This window comes from Phoca vitulina, unplaced genomic scaffold, assembly GCF_004348235.1.
Source record: "Phoca vitulina isolate PV1807 unplaced genomic scaffold, GSC_HSeal_1.0 scaffold8, whole genome shotgun sequence".
NCBI lineage: Eukaryota > Metazoa > Chordata > Mammalia > Carnivora > Phocidae > Phoca > Phoca vitulina.
The window spans coordinates 23,796,026-23,816,132 of record NW_022589711.1 but is presented as its reverse complement, the minus strand read 5'-3'; the positions used below and the strand labels follow the sequence as shown (position 1 = coordinate 23,816,132).

General features: G+C 35.8%; 1 protein-coding gene across 3 annotated transcripts in view; it reads left to right on the top strand.

Annotated features, from left to right (window-relative positions):
* Window positions 1-20,107, top strand: part of DCBLD2 (discoidin, CUB and LCCL domain containing 2) — a 106,346-nt gene that overhangs the window by 24,119 nt on the left and 62,120 nt on the right. The window contains exon 1 of one of the 3 annotated variants that reach the window (XM_032406397.1): window positions 15,981-16,700. The exons of the other annotated variants lie outside the window; for them this stretch is intronic. Coding sequence (XP_032262288.1) covers window positions 16,682-16,700 — 19 coding nt within the window. The 5' untranslated portion in view covers window positions 15,981-16,681. Of the gene's footprint in view, window positions 1-15,980; window positions 16,701-20,107 lie in introns of those variants that run through there. 3 annotated transcript variants of the gene reach the window in all.

Sequence of the window (20,107 nt, the reverse complement as noted above, 5' to 3'; positions counted from 1 at the left end):
TTTGGATTGGTTTTCACTGGTATCCAATAAGCTCTTTCAATACATAGATTCAGATCTTTTATTTCTGGAAAGTTTTGTGGGATGATACTTTTAATATTATTTCTGTTCCATTCTCTTGTGCATCTTTTTTAGATACATTTTTAAGTCTAAGAAACTTGGGTCTTCCTTGCCATTTAAACCACATTCTCACCAGTGCTTTTAGTTTTTTATTTCCTTTTCATTCTATTTCGTTCTTTTTTTCTTTTTTTTTTAACATTCATTATCATGTTTCATTAGAATCCATTATTCCTTGTGCACCTTGTAATATGGTCTTCATTTTTTATATAATTTTGTCATTTTTTTTTTTACATTTTGTGAAATCAACTCTTAGTTCTTTCTGGATATTGTCCATTTCTATTTTTAGCTTTTGAGTTTCTGTTTCAAGGGGTTTTATCATGTCCCCAGTTGCTTGAGGACATTTAATTAAGTCTGGAGTGTTCCAGTTTCCTTCTGTTTTATCATTGTTTTTTAGCGGGGGGGAGGGGGTTTCCATAAACTGAGTTGTTGGGATTCTTATTTTTTGTTTTATTTTATATATATATATGTATATATATATACACACATATATATATAAAATTGTTTTTTGTTTTATACTATATAATGTGTATAATATATAATCTCTATAACATATTATATAGTATATATAAGTTTTATATATTACTAATAAATAAAGATTTATTTGAGAGAGCGAGAGAGAGTGAGAGAGAGTGAGAGCAAGAGAGCTGGGTGGGGGGAGTGTAGAGGGAGAGAGAGAATCCCAAGCAGACTCCCTGGTGAGCACAGAGCCTGATGCAGGGCTCCATCCCATGATCCTGAGATCATGACCTGAGCTGAAATCAAGAGTCAGACGCTTAACCAGCTGAGCCACCCAAGTTCACCCCCTCCTTTTTTTTTTTAAAGTAGGCTCCACGCCCAGCATGGAGCCCAGTGCAGGGCATGAACTCATAACCCTGAGATCAAGACCTGAGCTGAGATCAAGAGTCGTACACCTAAATGACTGAGCTACCCAGGGTCCCCTTACACTATATATTTTTTAAGTAGTTAAAGACTGTGTCTAGGTATTTGTGGGTATAGAGGTGTGGTTTGCAGTGGTTTACTTTATAGTTTGTGACAGGTTCATGATAGTCCTCTTCTGTCAGTGTAGTAGATATTTTCTTTTTTGGAGAAGAGGTGGTAGTGGGGGAGGAATTGTATCTTTTTTTTATTTTTTATTTGTCTTGCAGGACCCTAAATTTCCCCCTCTTGCTTTGTTTCTTCTCCCCTTTACAGTGCAGTGTCCAAAGTATTCCTCTCTATTACTTTTTTTTTTTTATTTGACAGAGAGAACGCACAAACAGGGGTAGAAGCAAAGGGAGAAGCGGGCTCCCTACTGAGCAGGGAGTCCAATGTGGGGCTCCATCCCAGGACCCTGGAATCATGACCTGAGCCGAAGGCAGATGCTTAACTGACTGAGCCACCCAGGTGCCCCTCTCTCTATTACTTTTAACCTACTTCTCCCCCTGAAGTGTTTTCTTTCCAAAATTGCGCTCTTAAGTTCCCTCCCTGAAGTCAGTACTCTCATCTGCCAATGGACTTTTTTTTTTTCTTGTATTTTATGTCTGTGCATGGGATACCTTGATCATCTTTGTCTCCCCCAATGAGTCTTTCATTAACTTTTACCACTTAGGTTATTCGTAGACTCTATGAGATCTGTTGCTATGCTTTAGGGGTCCATGATCTTAATAAAAGTAGAATACTTCTTCTTTGAGTTTCTTCCTGTTTCTTTTCTTTTTTTTTTTTTTTTAAAGATTTTATTTATTTATTTGAGACAGAATGAGAGAGAGAGAGAGAGAGAGCACATGAGAGGGGGGAGGGTCAGAGGGAGAAGCAGACTCCCTGCCGAGTAGGGAGCCCGATGCGGGACTCGATCCAGGGACTCCAGGATCATGACCTGAGCCGAAGGCAGTCGCTTAACCAACTGAGCCACCCAGGCGCCCCTCTTCCTGTTTCTTTTAAAGCTGTCTTTGTAAAAAATAATTATTTTATATCAAATTAAAGTGATAAGTACTGTTTCATTTGAAAGAATTAAAGGTATTATAATACTATCATCTTCGTTAACATTTTTCATTTAGAATAGTTTTCCATAGCCAAGAATTGAAGAAGTGATACATAATCTTAATGATTATAGGTTTCTTGAATGATAGATATAAGAGCCACAGAGTTTTATGTGTGATAAAGTCCTAGCCTACAAAAACATGTAGTCAAGGCTAAAGGCACCTTATCTGTTCATCATGAAAATACATTGTTCGACTGTGGATGGTTTTCGTGAGAAGGCTTGATGGGAACTTAAATTTAACTTGGATTTGTCCCTATGAGAAAGTATCATATGAGGTTGTTTGTTGCATTGCAAAGTACAGAAGTCCTATACAATTCAAAAGACTTTAGTGAATCTTTGTACCCAGGAATGGTCAAGCTGCTTTGTGGCCTAGAACAGAAAATAAATACTGAAGCTTTGTCTCTATAAATGATGTCATCACTTCAAACTATTTCCTCTAATGTTTTGAGGCAGGTCAATGAGGAATTGACAACTGTCTCATTTTTCAACAGCATTCAGCTGGATAAAACTTAATCTCTGCAGTCCTACCCAAGAATTCCTATTTGTGGGCCTTTACAGGAAATATTAATAAGCATTGACATTTCCTAAGTGGTGAAAGTTTATTTTTCTAAAAAAGCTTTGAAAGAAATTTCATGGTATGCTGTGTATGTCTCACCTGTGATGCTTGACAGTACATCTGGTTTTATTGACATTTAAACATTGTTGTGACTCACTGCTTTTTACATTCGTATACTTGGTATGAGAAATTCTGCCAGCTATCAAGAAAGAAGCTGTCAATTTAATAGAAGCCAAAGCCTTGAGTCACTTCCTTTTCAAAAGTTTTTATTAAGAAATAAAAGCAGAATAATGACGTTCTCTTCTGTCCAGAAGTTTGCTGGTGTTCCAGAAGATAAGTCTTAAAACCCTAGAAGCATAAGTTTCATAAGAGAGAAGGGAGGCCCACTAAGAAAAATTTGATGGGGAAGATTGGTATTGCTCTGTGGATATTTTGGTCCACATGAATACTATAAAATTTTCCATCAAGGCCCTTTGGCTACCATCATGGATACTAATAAAAAGTTGTGTGCTCTTTTGTCCAACCTGCCATTCTGGAAGAGATTATTGGAGGAGGCAGCTGTGCTTATAATCAAAGAAATGCAAATTTTTAATTTTTTAATTTTTATTTTTTTTAAAGACTTTATTTATTTTGACAGAGAGAGAGAGACAGCGAGAGAGGGAACACAAGCAGGGGGAGTGGGAGAAGCAGGCTTCCCTCGGAGCAGGGAGCCCGATGTGGGGCTCAATTTCAGGACCCTGAGATCATCACCCGAGCCGAAGGCAGACGCTTAATGACTGAGCCACCCAGGCGCCCCAGAAATGCAGATTTTTTAAAACTAAGTATATTCCCTCCTTGAATTTTGAATTAGTAAAAAAAAATATGTTGACATGGGTGTAGTGAAATTGGTACTTTTTTTTATTGAGGCTCTCTTAGTTGATATAGCTTACTTACCTAGCAGTCTGGAAGTATATATTAAGAATCATTCTTAAGGAAATATTTCAAAAATAAAAGTTGTGTTAGGAAGATGTCTATTCCTACATTATTCACTATTAGAAAAATTGGAAGCAATCTAAATTTCTAACAGTAAGGAAATTAAGGTATATCTACCATATAACCAGTTCTTAGCTATCACTGTTTGCTGTGAGCATTTTCTCACCTGTCTTTTGGTGAATGCAGATGTACAATTCTACATCTAGAAGAGGAGTTGCTGGGTGTGCATGTGTTCAGCTTTAGTAGATACTGACAAATGCATTCGTGGCTGTACCAGTTTATACCCACCACAAGGGTATGAGAGTTTCAGTTACTTGTCTCTACTTTTGCCATTTTAACCATTCGTGTGTGTGTGTGTGTGTGTGTGTGTGTGTGTGTGTGTGTGTGTACTGATACCACACTGTAGCTCTGCTTTGCATTTCCCTGATGCCTAATGATATTGTTCTCTTTTCCTATGTTAGCCATTTGAATATCTTTTATGAGAAGTGTTGAATTTTTTTATGCATTTGGGTGATCATTTTCTTATTTGTAGGAATTCTTTCTATGTTCTGGTATGGGTTCTTTGGGGTATATGTATTAAAATATATATTCTCCCTTTCTTTGGCTTTTCTTTCTACCTCCCTTATTGGTACCTTTTGATAGACATTAATTTTAACTTAATTTTAATGTTCACAATTATTAATTTTTTTTCCAATTAGGATTACCATTTTTTGTGTCCTTTTAAAATCTTTGCCAACTCATAGGTCATGAAGTTGTTCCCAAGGTTTTCCTCTAAAAGCTTTATTGTTTTCCTTTCCACACATATTTTCAGTCAATCCATAATTAATTTTTGTGTATGAGGTGGGAAGTAGGAGTAAAAGTGTCAAAAGTACATTTCCCACATGAACTTTATTTTTAAATGTACAAATACTGCATGTGTCATTTATTCATGAAAATAAAACAACAGTGAAGTAGCCATATTCCCCTGAAATCAAAATCCATAATGACTTTATGAAGTAGAAAAATACACTTTTTAAAGTAGTCACCACTGTCTTTCAGAAGGAAAGACAAATCCATTATTGGTGATACTGCTATTCCTTTTATTTATTTATTTTATTTTTTAATTTGAAAAAAATTTTTTAAAGATTTTAGTTGAGAGAGAGTGTGTGCACATGCACGAGCTGGGGGGAAAGGGCAGAGGCAGGGGGGAAAGCAGACTCCTCGCTGAGCAGAGCCCTTCATCCCAGGACCTTGAGATCATGACCTGAGCCGAAGGTGGATGCTTAACCATCTGAGCCACCCAGGTGCCCCACTGCTACTCCTTTTAAAGATGGTAAATATTTGTTATTTGTTCTTTTAAGTATATACTCAGTTGCCTAATTGTTTATTTATTTTTTTTTTTAAAGATTTTTATTTATTTATTTGACAGAGAGAGAGAGAGACAGCGAGAGAGGGAACACAAGCAGGGGGAGTGGGAGAGGGAGAAGCAGGCTTCCCGCCGAGCAGGGAGCCCGATGCGGGGCTCGATCCCAGGACCCTGAGATCATGACCTGAGCTGAAGGCAGTCGCTTAACCGACTGAGCCACCCAGGCGCCCTTAATTGTTTATTTTTATTTTTTATTTTTTATTTATGATGGGTACCTTTTTTTTTTTGGTATAATCATAATTATTTTTATTTTTAATTTAAATTTTAGGTAGTTAGCATACAGGGCAATATTGGTTTCTGGAGTAGAATTCAGTGATTGATCACTTACATACAACACCCAGTGCTCATCATAGCAAGTGCCCTGCTTTATAGCCTAATTGTTTAAAAGGAAATTATATCTGTACCCTCCATGATTATCCTATGCAGGTAAGTTTTTGTTGAAGCAGTTAAAAGTAATGCTAAATTCAGCCAAAAACAATGTATTGTTAGTCACAATATAAGCAAGATCATTATGGGAGGGTATCTTAGTCATTCAAAAAGAGAATGTGAAATCACTGTAAGACAGAGGGCTGATTTTACAACTCCATCTCACTCTTGAAGCCTGACTCTTAAAGAAACTGTATTGATGGACATTACTTAATGATGGTATCTTCTCTAAACATTTTCTGGGTGTTAAAATGGCCTCTTCTGTATTTTAGGGGCTTCAACTGTGTGTTTGCCCTGTCCTGCTACACTAAGCTTTCCAAGGGCAACAGTGTGCCAGTCTAGTTTCATCACTGAATTCCTGCTGCATACCTCTTTCAGTGCCTGGATATTCAGGGGCTCACTTTATTGATTAATTACTTTGAAGGTTCCAAATTTGGAATTTTGTTTTTGCAATTAGAAGTGCTTCTGTACATAGGCACTAAAAAGCCATACCTAAATCTGTTTGTTTGTAAATTAAGAGTGATCTTCCCTAAGCAAACTCCATTTCCATCTGTTGTATCTATTGGAGGTGGACACAGTTGATGTGCTTTTTGCTCTAGCAAATAACTCCCCACCCCCATCTTCTCTTTTTAAGTTGTGAGTTTGTAAGAGGAGTGTTGTTCGGTGGCAGATCTCTCCATAGGCTAAATGATCTTCCATTTAGTTGAGAACATAAATCAGATTCCTTAAGTTTTGTGGCGGTATTAACACCACCTCTAATCTATTTCAAATCAGAGGGATTTCTTCTCTCTTCTGAATACAAAATATTTTCATTTAACAACTTCCAGGGTTTGTTGCTGTTCATCTACCAAAAGTATGGTTAATATAGACTTTGAAAAACACATGATAACCTTAATACCTCTAAGCTCTAGGCAAGAGGATACAAACTCACTGCCAGCAGATGATACACACACAAAATAAATGAGTGAAATGGACTGAGTATAGTAACAGCATTGCCCTGACAAATGATAACTGAGCTTCAGGATCAGAGACTTTAGGGAGTGGTGGAGACTAGCAAACTGGAGTATGACTCTCTTTTTAAAGGGGACAGCCATTACTTAGGTACAACCATTTGGAGAACTGGCCCAGGTTTCCCTACTTTTTTTACTTGTGATTTTTCAAGAAAAGACAGAAATTCAGAATTCATGCAAAGTTTAAAGATTTTTAAATCTTGGCAAATAATTGAATCATTTTTGAAATAGTGTAGACCCCAAGTCATATAGGCCAAGAGGCCAAGTAAAATACATGTGATTCAGGCTCAAGCCATAGGTAGATTCTACCTTGTGTACTTTACTTCCCCGGATTTGATCATCTGAGAGTAGGAGGGTGTTACTGTACAGCATACCTCAGAGGTATGGTGGGTTCAGTTCTGTACTGCTGCCGGAAAGCAGGTATTGGAATAAACTGAGTCAAATGAATTTTTTGGTTTCCCAGTGCATATAAAAGTTACATTTACACTATACTATAGTCTAAAGTGTGCAGTAGTGTTACATCTAAAAAAAAATGTACATGCCTTAATTTAAAAATATTGATTGCTAAAAAATGCTAACCATCATCTGCGCTTTCAATCTTTCGAGTTAGTTTTTTTGCTGGTGGAGGATCTTGTGTCAGTGTTGATGGCTGCTGACTGACCAGGGTGGGGGTTGCTGAAGGCTGGCGTGGCTGTGGCAATTTCTTAAAATAAGGCAACAGTGAAATTTGCTGAGATTGACTCTTCCTCTCATAAAAGATTTCTCTATAGCCTGACGCTATTTGATAGCATTTTACCCACAGCAGAACTTATTTCAAAGTTGGAGTTAATCCTCTCAAACCCTGCCACTGCTTTGTCAACTAAGTTTATAAACTTTTCTAAATCCTTTGTTGTCATTTCAATAATCTTCACGGCATCTTCACCAGGAGTAGTTTCCATCTCAAGAAACCACTTTCTTTGCTCATCCATAAGAAGCAAATCCCCATACATTCAAGTTTCATCATGAGATTGCGTCAGTTCAGTCCCATCTTTAGGCCCCACTTCTCATTCTAGTTCTCTTGCCATTTCCACCACATCTGCAACTACTTCCTCCATGGAAGTCTTGAACCCCTCCAAGTCCCCTAGGAGGGTTGGAATCAACTCCTTCCAAACTCATTAATATTGATAATTTGACCTTATCCCATGAATCATGAATGTTCTTAATGGCATCTAGAATGGTAGATCCTTTCCAGAAGGTTTTCAGTTTACTTTGCCCAGATGCATCAGAGAATCACTGTCTATGGCACCTGTAGCTTTATGAAATGTATTTCTTAAATAATAAGACTTGAAAGTCAAAACACTTCTTGATCCATGGGCTGCAGAATCAGTGTTCTGTTAGCAGACATGAAAACAACATTCATCTCATTGTACATCTCCATCAGGGCTCTTGAGTGACCAAGTGCAGTGTCAGTGAACAGTCATATTTTGAAAGGAATCTTTTTTTCTGAGCAGTAGGTCTTAACAGTGGACTTAAAATGTTCAACAAACCATGTCGCATACAGATGTTCTATCATCCAAGCTTTGTTGTTCCATTTCTAGCGAACAGGCAGGATAGACTTAGCATCCTTCTTTTTTTTTTTTAATTTTGTTTTATTATGTTATGTTAATCACCATACATTACATCATTAGTTTTTGATGTAGTGTTCCATGATTCATTGTTTGCGTGTAACAACCAGTGCTCCATTCAGTACGTGCCCTCTTTAATACCCATCACCAGGCTAACCCATCCCCCCCCACCCTCCCCTCTAGAACCCTCAGTTTGTTTCTCAGAGTCCGTAGTCTCACATAGTTCATCTCCCCCTCCGATTTCCCCCTCTTCATTTTTCCCTTCTTACTTTTTTTTTTTTTTTTAAACATATAATGTATTATTTGTTTCAGAGGTACAGGTCTATAATTTCAGAGGTACAGGTCTGAAACTTAGCATCCTTCTCAAGGGCCCTAGGATTTTGGGAATGATGAAATGAGCAATGGCGTCAGCTTAAAGTCACCAGCTGCCTTAGCCCCTAATTAGGAGAGGTAGTGTATTCTTTGAAGCTTGAAGCCAGGCATTTTTTCTCCTCTCTAACTATGAAAGTCCTAGATGGCATCTTCTTCTTCTTCTTTTTTTTTTTTTTAATTTTTTTATTGTTATGTTAATCCCCATACATTACATCATTGGTTTTAGATATAGTGTTCCATGATTCATTGTTTGTGCCTAGATGGCATCTTCTTCTAATAGGAGGCTGTTTTGTCTACACTGAAAATCTGTTGTTTAGTGTAGCCACCTTCTTAAGTGATCTGAGCTAGATCTTCTGCACAACTTGCTGCAGCTTCTACGTCAGCATTTGCTGCTTCACCTGGCACTTTTTTGGTCTAGAGATGGTTTCTTAAAACTTATCACCAGTTTCTGCTAGCTTCCCACTTTTCTTGTGCGGCCTCCTCACCTCTCTCTGCCTTCACAGGTTTAAAGAGAGTTAAGCTCTGGCTTAAGGGGATGTTGTGGCTGGTTTGATCTTTTCTTCAGAACACTGAAACTTTCTCCACATCCATAAGAAGGCTGTTCCACTTTCTTATCATTTACATGTTCACTGGAATAACACTTTTAATTTCCTTCAGGAACTTTTCCTTTGTGTTCACAGTTTGGCTATTTGGCGTAAGAGGCCTTTCAACGTATCTCCGCTTTTGACATGCATTCTTACTAAGCTTAGTCATTTCTAGCTGTTGATTTAAAGTGAGAGAGATGTGACTTTTTCACTTGAATGCTTAGAGGCCATTGAAGGGTTATTAATGGGACTAATTTCAATATTGTTGTATCTCAGGGTAAAGGGAGGCCTGAGGAGAAGGAGAGAGATGGGCAATGGCTGGTTAGTGGAGCAGCCAGAATGCACAAAGCATGTATTAAGTCTGCCAGTCACGTGGGTTTCATGGCACCTCAGAATAATTATGATAGTGACGTCAGATCACAGATTACCATAACAAATGTTAACAATAATGAGAAAGCTTGAAAAATTGCAAGAATTACTAAGACGTGACACAGAGACACAACGTGAGTAGTGGTTGTTGAAAAAATGGTGCCGACAGACTTGCTAGATGCAGGATTGTCACAAACCTTCAGCCGGTGAGAAAAAAGGCAGTATCTGCAAAGCACAATAAAATGACATGTGCTGGTACACCAAAGTAAATTTCTGGCCGTATTAGCTTTCTATTGTTTTATAATATTACCACAAAGCCAGCAGCTTAAAATAGCATAATTTATTATCTCAGTTTCTGTAGACTAGAGGTCTGGATTTGGCATGACTGGATTGTCTGTTCTTGCCTGCCCGGCCGGAATCAAGGTAGTCAGCTGGGGATGTGGTTCCTATCTGACACCGCGGGTTCTCTTCAAGCTCACTGACTGTTGACAGAATCTACTACTACTGTCTTATACTTGTAAAACTGGTGTCCCCATTTTCTTGCTGCCTATTGCCCAGAGACTGTTTTCAGTTTCTAGAGGCCACGTGGAGTGTTCACCATTCTCTCTTAATTTCCAGTTATGTGACTAACCTGAGAAAGCACTCTGCTTTTAAAGCGCCTAACTGATTAGGTCAGGCCAACCCAGGAAAATCTCCCTCTTACCATATACTGCAATATACAGATAGTTAAAAAAATTTTTAAAGGCAGGGATTCTGGTAAGAAAATATTCTAGAAGCATAAGAGTATCACATACCAGAGGAAATTTTAAACTAAGCACACATTGGAAAAGTTCACCTTCACTAATGAAGAAAACAACAGATTACAGTTTCTTTTATCTCTAATACTGCTGGGCAGGGTGGGGAGAATAAATTGATACAGCCTTTCTGAAAAGCGGTTTAGTATGAATAGTTCATGTTAAAGTCACAGAGAAACAGTGCATGAATGGATGAATGAAGAGCTAGGTAATACAATGCTTGTGCATATGTGTATGCACCCTATATACACATTTATGTTCATTTAATGGTGACTATATCCCTAGAAGATAAACACTATTGTTTTTATTTAACAGATGGAGAGACCTGGGCAGAGAGGTATCCTCCCAAGTGGTATTAGCTATTATCTTGGTATAATAGGATTATGTGAGAATGACTATTGTTTTTTATTGTTTTCTTTTTACATTATTCTAAATTTTTGTAAAGTTTACAGATTGTTTAAAAGCACTTATAAACTGGAAAAAAGTGATATAAGGGCTGCCTTGAAATAAACACCCTATATCGATGGTAGGAGTATAAGTTAGTTTAACTTTTGGAAAGCAACATGATCCTGTAATTTCATTTCAAAAAATCTGGCCTTGGTAATTATTTTAAGTATGGAACAAGTTGTACCTGTAAACAAATCTGTTACATCATTATCTAAAATATGGAAAAATTGGAAACCTAAATTTCCATGGTAGAGGAAATAGTCACATATCCTATGGCTTATCCACTTGGAAAGAATTATTTCAGAGATCATTGGTTCTAGCCCCTACCACGTTTTCCTGAGGCCCTTACCTCCATTTCCTGTGGAGCACACTTGGAGTGCTTAGCCACTTTCTGCTCCAAGGCTTCCTTACACCCTGCTGTGGTTTACATTTCCCAGGGGGTTGACAACCCTGCACCCAAACCCTCTCCAGCACCCAGGACTCCACACAGATGACCCACTTATATCTTGTACTTCTTCCCATTAAGTTACATCCTTTCCTTCTCCCAAAAGACAAGAGACACTTCTCTTTTTCAGCAGACTCCAAATAGATCTCAATTCTCAAAATTCCTTCTGTTTCCAAAAGGTTACGTTGTTCTTTCTTTCAGATTTATCACCGCCTCTCTTGTTTGTAATTTTTAGCTACTATGAATAATGCTGCTCTGAACTATCATTTAGAAGTTTTTTTATGGACCTATGTTGCATTTCTCTTGCGTATATGCCTGGGAGTACAGTTGCTAGGTCACATGGTAACTCCATGTGTAACCGTTTGAAGGACTGCCAGACTATTCCAAAGCAACTGCACTGCACCATTTACTAGCAGTGTAGTAGGATTTCAGTTTTTCCAGATCCTTGTTCTTTCTTCACATTGTAGTGGGTATGAAGTGGTATTTCATTGGGGTTTGATTTGCATTCTTTGATGGCTAATGGTGTGTGTGTCTGTGTGGGTGTTACGCATTCTTTAAGTTTGAAAAATGTGTGACTTATATCCATCATTGTGGTATTTTCACTACTCTAAAGCCCTCTGTGCTCTACCTTTTCATCCGTCTTCCTCCAATGCCTGACAACCACTGATCTTTTTATTGTCTTCTGTAAATAGATCTTTTTATTGTTTTGTTTTTCCAGAAGGTGATATAATTGCAATTAAACAATATGCAGTCTTTTCAGACTCTCTTCTTTCAATTAGTAATGTGCATTTAAAGTTCCTTTATGTCTGTTCATGGCTTGATAGCTCATTTCTTTTTAGTATCAAATAACATTTCATCGTCTGGATATATCCATTCACCTACTAAAGGACATCCTGGTTACTTCCAGACTTTACCAGTTTATGAATAAAGTTGCTATAGACATCTGTGTATAGGTTTCTCCATGGACATAAATTTTCAATTCCTTCGAGTAGGTATCCAAGAATGTGATTGCTGGATTGTATGGTGGGACTTTTTAGTTTTGTAAGAAATCCCAAAAAGAATCCCCCATTTTGTTTTCCCAACAAAGAATGAGAGTTTCTCTTTCTCTACATTTTCATCAGCATTTAGTGTTGTCAGTGTTCTGGATTTTGACCATTCTAAATTCCAGTAGGTATGTAGTGATATTTCATTGTTTTAATTACATTTCCCTGATAACATATAATGTAGTGAATCTTTTTAGATGCTTTTTATCTGTATATTTTTGGTGAGGTGTCTGTCAGGGTCTTTGACCTATTTTTATTTCAGGTTGTTTTCTTATTATTGAGTGTTAAGAGTTTTTTGTATATTTTAGATAAGAGTCCTTTATCAGATGTGTCCTTTATCACCTGTGTATTTTGTAAGTATTTTCTCCCAGTTTGTGGCTTGTCTTCTCATTCTTTTTACATTGTCTTTCCAGAGCAGAAGTTTTTAATTTTAATGAAGTCTACCTTATCAGTTATTTCTTTCATGGATTGTGCCTTTTGGAGTACTATCTAAAAAGTCATCATCCTACTCAAGGTCATCCAGATTTTTTCCTCTGTTATCTTCTAGGAGTTTTACAGTTTTGCAGTTTACTATTAGGTTTGTAATCCTTTTTGAGTTAATTTTTGTGAGGGGTATAAGGTCTGTGTCTAGATTCATTTTTTTGCATATGGCTGTCCAGTTGTGCCAGCACCATTTGTTGAAAATACTATCTTTGCTCCATTGTATTGCCTTTAGTCCTTGTCAGAGATCAGTTGGCCATATTTATGTGGATTTATTTCTGGACTCTCTTCTTTTTCACTGATCTATTTATCTATGCTTTCACCAATATCACACTGTCTTGATTACTGTAGCATTATAGTAAGTATTGAAGATGGGTAGTGTCATTCCTCCAACTTTGTTTTTCTTCAATATTATATTTGCTATTCTGGGTCTTTTGTCCCTCCATAAATTCTTTAGAATCATTTTGTTGATAGCCAAAAAATAACTCACTGGGATTTGTTTTCCATTTTTATTGAGAAATAATTCACATACATCACTATATAAATTTAAGCTATATAGGATGACAGTTTCATTTACATATATTGTAAAATGATTACTACAATAGGTTCAGCTAACATCCATCATTTCCTATTCCCCCTACCCCCACCCAGAGGTGCATCTGCCTCTGGTACCCATAAGCTTGATATTGTTTTCTGTCAGTTTGGTGGGGGGTTTTTAGATTACACATATGAGTGAGATCATACAGTATTTGTCTTTCTCTGACTTACTTCATGTAGCATAATGCCTTTAAGGTTCATCATTGTTGTCGCAAATGGTAAGATTTCCTCATATTTTATGGCCAAATGATACTTTGTTGTATAATATTTGTTGCATGTATATGTATCCATTCATCCATGGATGGACACTTAAGTGGTTTCCATATCTTGGCTATTATAAATAATGCTGCTATGAATGTGGGAGTGCAGATACCTTTTTGAGTTAGTGTTTTTATTTGCTTTGGATAAATTACCAAAAATAGAATCCTGGATCATATGGTAGTTCTAATTTTTTTTTTTTTTTTTTTTTTGAGTATCCTCCATACTGTTTTCTGTAGTGACTGTTCTAGTTTACAATCCCACAAACAGTGTACAGGGTTCTCTTTTCTCCAGATCCACACCAGCATTTGTTGTCTCTTACCTTTTTGATGATGACCATTCTAACAGACATGAGGTGATATCTTATTGTGTTTTTCATTTACGTTTCCCTAATGACTAGTGACGTTGGGCATCTTTTCAGGTACCCGTTGGCCTTTCATATATTATCTTTGGAGAAATGTGCCTGTTCAGGTCTTTTGCCCATTTTTTAATTGGGTTTTGTTGTTGTTGCAGTTGTTGTTTGCTTTGAGTCATATAAGTTCTTTATATATTTTGGATATTAACCCTTTAACAAATAAATGGTTAGCCAATATTTTTGTCTCCATTCCATAGATTGTCTTTGCACTTTGTTGATGGTTTCTTTTCCTGTACAGCTTTTTAGTTTGATATAGTCCCTCTTACTTACTTTTTATTTTGTTGCTTGTGCTTTAGGTGTCATATTTAAAAAATCATTACCAAGACCCATGTCAAGGAACTTTATTCCTATATTTTCTTCTAGAAGTTTCGTGGTTTCAGATTTTACATTTAAGTCTTTAATCCATTTTGAGTTAATTTTTGTGAGTGGTATGAGATAGGAGTCCAATTTCATTCTTTTACATGCAAATATCCAATTATCCCAACTTGTTAGGATTTTGATTTGGATTGCTTTCAATCTATAAAGTTGGCAAGAACTGACATCTTGACAATATTTAGTCTTCCTCTCCATGAACATGGAACATCTCTCCATTTATTTCACTCTTGGAATTTTGAAGTTTTCCTCACATAGTTCTTGCACATATTTTATTAGACTTACCCCTGTTTCATTTTGGGGGTGCTAATATAAATGGTATTGTGTTTTTAATTTCAAATTCCAGTTTTTTATTGTTGGTATATAGGAAAGCAATTGACTTTTATCCATTAATCTTGTATTCTGTCTGCAACCTTGTATAATTGCTAAATAGAGGAGTTTTTTGTTCAATTCTTTGGATTTTCTACACAGATAATCCTATCATTTGTGAACAGTTTTATTTCTTCCTTTACAATCTGGTACTTTTTCCCCCCTTGTCTTACTGTGTTAACTAATACTTCTAGTACGATGTAAAAGAGGAGTGGTAAGAGGGGACATTCTTGCCTTGTTTCTGATCTTACTGGAAAAGCTCTGAATTTCTCACTATATTAAGTATGATATTAGCTTAGGTTTTTTGTAAATACCTCTTTATTAAACTAAGGAAGTTCCCCTCTATTCCTAGTTCACTGAGAGTTTATATCATGAATGGATGTTGGGTTTTGTCAAATGCTTTTTCTGCATCTATTGATTTGATCACAATACTTTTCTTTTTTGCATGTTGATGTGATGGATTTCATTATTTTAAAATGTTGAACCTAGCTTGCAAACTTGGGATAAATCACACTTGATCATGGTATGTAATTCTTTTTAATACATTGTTGGATTTGATTTCTTAATATTTTTAAAAGATTTTTATTTTTAAGTCATCTCTACACCCACTGTGGGGCTCGAACTCACAACCCCGAGATTAAGAGTTTCATACTCTTCCGACTGAGCCAACCAGGCACCCCTGATTTCTTAGTATTTCGTTATGAATTTTTATGTCTTATTCCATGAGAAATAATGACCTGTAGTTTTCATTTTACGTAGTATGTTTGATTTTGGTTTTATGGTAGGGCTAGCCTTATAGAATGAGTTAGGAAGTATTCCCCTGCTTCTGCCCTCTGAAAGAGATTGTAGAGAATTGGTATAACCTTTCCTTAAATGTTTGGTAAAAATCATCTCTGAACCCATTTGTGCCCGGTTCTTTCTCTTTTGAAAGATTATTAATTATTGATTAAATTTCTTAAATAGAAATTAAATAAAAACTCAGATTGTCTATTTCTTCTTATTTGAGTTTTGGCAAATTGTGTGTTTCAAGGAACATGTTCCTTTCATCTAGGTTAACAAATTGTGGACATAGATTTGTTCATAGTATTCCTTTATTATCTTTTCATGACCGTTGGGTCTGTAGTGGTGTCTACACTTGCATTTCTGATGTTAGTGATTTGTGTCCTCTTTTTTTCTTAATTAGCCTTATTAGAAGCTTATTGACTTTTGTTTCAAAGAACCAGCTTTTGGCTTTATTAATTTTCTCTGTTGATTTCCTGTTTTCAATTTCACTGGTTTCTGCTCTAATCCTTATCTTTTCTTCTTACTCTGGATTTAATTTGTTTATCTAGTTTCCTAAGGGTAATGATTTTTTAAACATTTTTATTTGCCTGGATCTTGGATTCTTTTAGACTAAAACCAGTGTTTCATAGGTCTTATGGTGATTAAAATACTTGATTAACTTTTTTATTTATAATTTTGTGTATATATCCATATACTATTTTTTGAAATTCTTATTTTGTCCATGAGAAACTTCTAGAGATGTTGGCGGGGTTTGAGAGCCATCAGTAGAACCTATAATTGTTAACAATTAAATGATTTATGTTGATTTAGGAGTACCTTTGAATGGCCAAACTAGGAAAATGGAATTGAAGAAATAACTAGTACATTGCCCAGATTAAGATATATTGCCCGGATTAGGAATGAATTTTCTTCTTCCTTTCCCAGAGTATTTTGCTAAGTGCTTGCATTACTTGTATAATGGGTAAAACCTTTGATCAAAGGACAACCAAGTGAGGAGAGAGACATTCATTTTGGCTGGGAATAAGATGTGAAGGAGATGTTTATCTGGTATATATTGAATTCACTTAAGCACCTACAAAGTCAGCCACTGCATTCTTCTTTTTTTCTTTTTTTTTTTTTAAATTGAGATTGTCTGTTCTTTAGCACTTACTGCCTTTTGAGTTTCACTGAAGGGTAGTTTTTTAAAAAGTTTTATTTCTACCACAGATTGAATATATTCACATTTCAGAGGACAAGGTAACTCCAAATGACTGAAGAAACAGGAGGTAAAGCTGTAGTGCTAATAGGAAATACCTTTATTATTCTGTCCATATTGAAAGGGTTGGAAAAACTTTTTTAAACATTGTTTTATTTCAAGGATATATTTTTGTCAGTTTTTTAAATTTTTTAGAGCACTTCCAAGTTCAATCTAATAATTTGGGATTTCCTAGTATTAGTATACATGATAAATTTTTTATAAAGACACCTTTGCATGGCATGATAATATTCTTTAAGTAGAAACTTTTTCATTTGTACCTAAGAGTATCTGAAAAGTCATTATTTGTACCTCATGAGGTCCTTAATCAGCCTTGTAATAAAATCACACATATACATAGATCCTTAAGTGACAAAGAACAGCTAGTGCTGCCCAGATGAAACTTCTTCATGTTTACAAGTGTTAACTGACTTACATAGAGATTCTAGTTCTCTTACCTTTACCAATTCCCATTTGGCCTTTAAGATTTAATGTGATGGGCACTGGCTCGCACACATTTGGCTTTGCTAACAAATTATATAGCTTCAGATATTTTTAATATTTAAGATAAGATGTAGAATAACATCAATTTTATATTATTGTTTTTAATGTTAGGTCATTATTTGAAAATATTTAGTATTTAAAAATAATACAGTATTTAATATTTATTCTATTTACCAGTCTATTTTTGAGTTATTTAGTATTGAAAAAGTCTGAAGATTTAATCTTCTTTTGGTAGATGCAGATAGTAACTGTTATAGGACTTTTTGAATGTTATTTTGCTTAAATGTTAAAATTTTTGATATTTTTATTTATAAAGTTAATATTTTTATTTAAATTGCATGTCATATTTAGGACTAGAAAGCCTTTTCTTTTCCACAGTAGGTGTTTTTATTTATTTATTTAATTAATTTATTTATTTTTTCCACAGTAGGTGTTTTTAAAGAAATAAAGGATGAGCAAAAACATATATTGAACACCCTGTTACCTAAGACAAAGTGTGTGTGCTCATGCACATGCCTTGATGTTTGGTATTTATTTATTAAATGCTAAGTGAGTCAAGAAGTTATAGACTGAATGTTCTTGGCTTTCAATTAAGTGGGTTTTTTTAAATTTTATAAATGTAGCATATTCCTTGTTATTTTTAGATTAGTTCTTTTGGTGGTGGTTTTTTGTTTGCAACCTTTTTCTAAAAGTTCTATATAATGACGGAAGAGCCATACTGTCACTTTAAAACCATTTATGCTGGGGGGCACCGGAGTGGCTCCAGCGGTTAAGCGTCGACACTTGGTCTGCTCAGGTCATGATCTCAGAGTTGGGGCTCTGGCTCAACGTGGAGTCTGCTTGAGATTCTGTCTCTCCCTCTCCCACTGCCCCTCTCCCCTCTCAAGAGTGTGTGTGCACGCACTCCCCCCTCCTCTAAAATAAATAAATAAATCTTTCAAAAAAAATACAGATGCTAAGGTTATGGATGTAGTTCACTGTAACACTAAGATTATGGCTGTAGTTCACTGTAAGACATAATAGCATGTTTTCTGTGCCTCAAGGGGAGAAAATTTGTTTGAGGGCCTTTTTTTTTTTTGAGGGCCTTTTCTTTGTCAGTTTATGTCTGGCAAATCTGACTGCAGGACAGAAAAATTGAACTTACCTTTCCAAGTTGAGGGGAAAAAATAATCTAAAACACAATGATACATAGAATGAAATATGATTTCTATGTCTTATATGTTATTCTATTCACATGTGGGCTGAAATTATTCTTAGAACAAACTAATTTCTCTGCTCATCCTTAAAGTTTTTATACAATTATAACATACATAAGCTAATTTTCTTAATTCAGAAATTGTAAAGCTTTGGAGAATTATGTCTTGAAAGAAAAGTTCTATGTATAAAATCTATAGACAGTGCTAGATGTTTTAGAATTTGGGGTTTTTAACTGACGACTGTCAATATGGCTTTAGGGTTAAATCATTTCCATTTTCTGGAAAAAAAGAATTACCTGGTTTTAGATCTAACACATAAAATACAAAATTATGAAATGTATTTAAAACAATTATAGTACTTTTTCATTGGCAGGGGAAAAAACAGTTGTAAAGAATAACTCATTTGGGGGCACCTGGGTGGCTCAGTTGATTGGGTGTCTGACTTCGACTCAGGTCATGATCTCAGGGTCCTGGGATCGAGCCCTGCACGTTGGCCTCCATACTCAGCAAGGAGTCTGTGTCTCCCTTTTCCTCTGCTCTTCCCCTCACTTACTCTCTCTCTCTCAAATAAATAAATATAATCTTTAAAAAAAAAAAAGAATTCATTTTTAAGAATACGACTGAATGTCACAATTCTGCTTGTATATGATCTTTTGGAAACATTGATTCAATAAAAAATGGTTTTAGAGTAAAATGGAAAGAGTAGTCTCTTTCTCAGCAATTTTCTCAAAATGAAGGTGGCATAGATTTAAATAATTCAGTTAAGGGCAAAAGTATTATGAGATGATAGTTTATACAAAAAGACAAGCTGAAGCATTTACTAATTTAGTTAAGGAATGAGACTGTTGCTGGATGATGAGGGAAAAGAACACAAGGGTGTTGTTGCTGTGGGTGGAAAGGAGACAGCAGCTAGACCACTGCAGACACTGTGGAGGTCCGCAAGTGTACCCCAAATCACTTACCAGGGAGGTCATGCTGTTGTTAAAGGCTTCTCCTTGCAGCCCTAGGGAAAGTGTCAACCCCGTTACTGGGAAGTAGTGTGTGGAAGAACAAAGCATCAGAAAAAATGGAGGACCCAGATTCTGTACCGATTTCACCTCTAACAAGTAGTGTTATTTTGGACAATCCACCCATGTATTTGATTTTCAGTTTTTTCAGCTGTCAGCAGCTTGGAATAGATCTCTGAAGGCCTTTTTCTGCTGTGTCTGACTCTGAACTTTTTTTTTTTTTTTTTTTGCATGAAACACTTGATGGTTTCTGACAATACACATTGTTTCAATGTTTCTTATGAAATTTCTTTTGAAATCCTTATTATTGAGCTGTAATTCCATACCATAAAATTTTGTATTTCTTTTGAAATCCTTATTATTGAGCTATAATTTCATACCATAAAATTCACCTATTTTAAATGCATAGTTTGATGAGTTGCAACATCACTAAAATCCAGATTAAGAAATTTCTGTCACACCAAAAAGTTCCCTTGTGCCTATGTGTAGTCAGTTCCCACTTTACCCCCAGTCCCAGGTAGCCACTTCTGTTATTTCTAATTTTTTTTTTGTCTTTTCTAGAAATATCATAAATTGTTTCTTCTATTTAGCATAATGTTTTTGAGGTTCATCCATGTTGCTGCATGTATCATTAGTTCGTTTCTGTCTTTTGGTGAGTAATAGTTCTTTGTATGAATATATACCACATTTTTTTTTTCCATTAGTTAGTTGATGAACAATTAAGTTGTTTT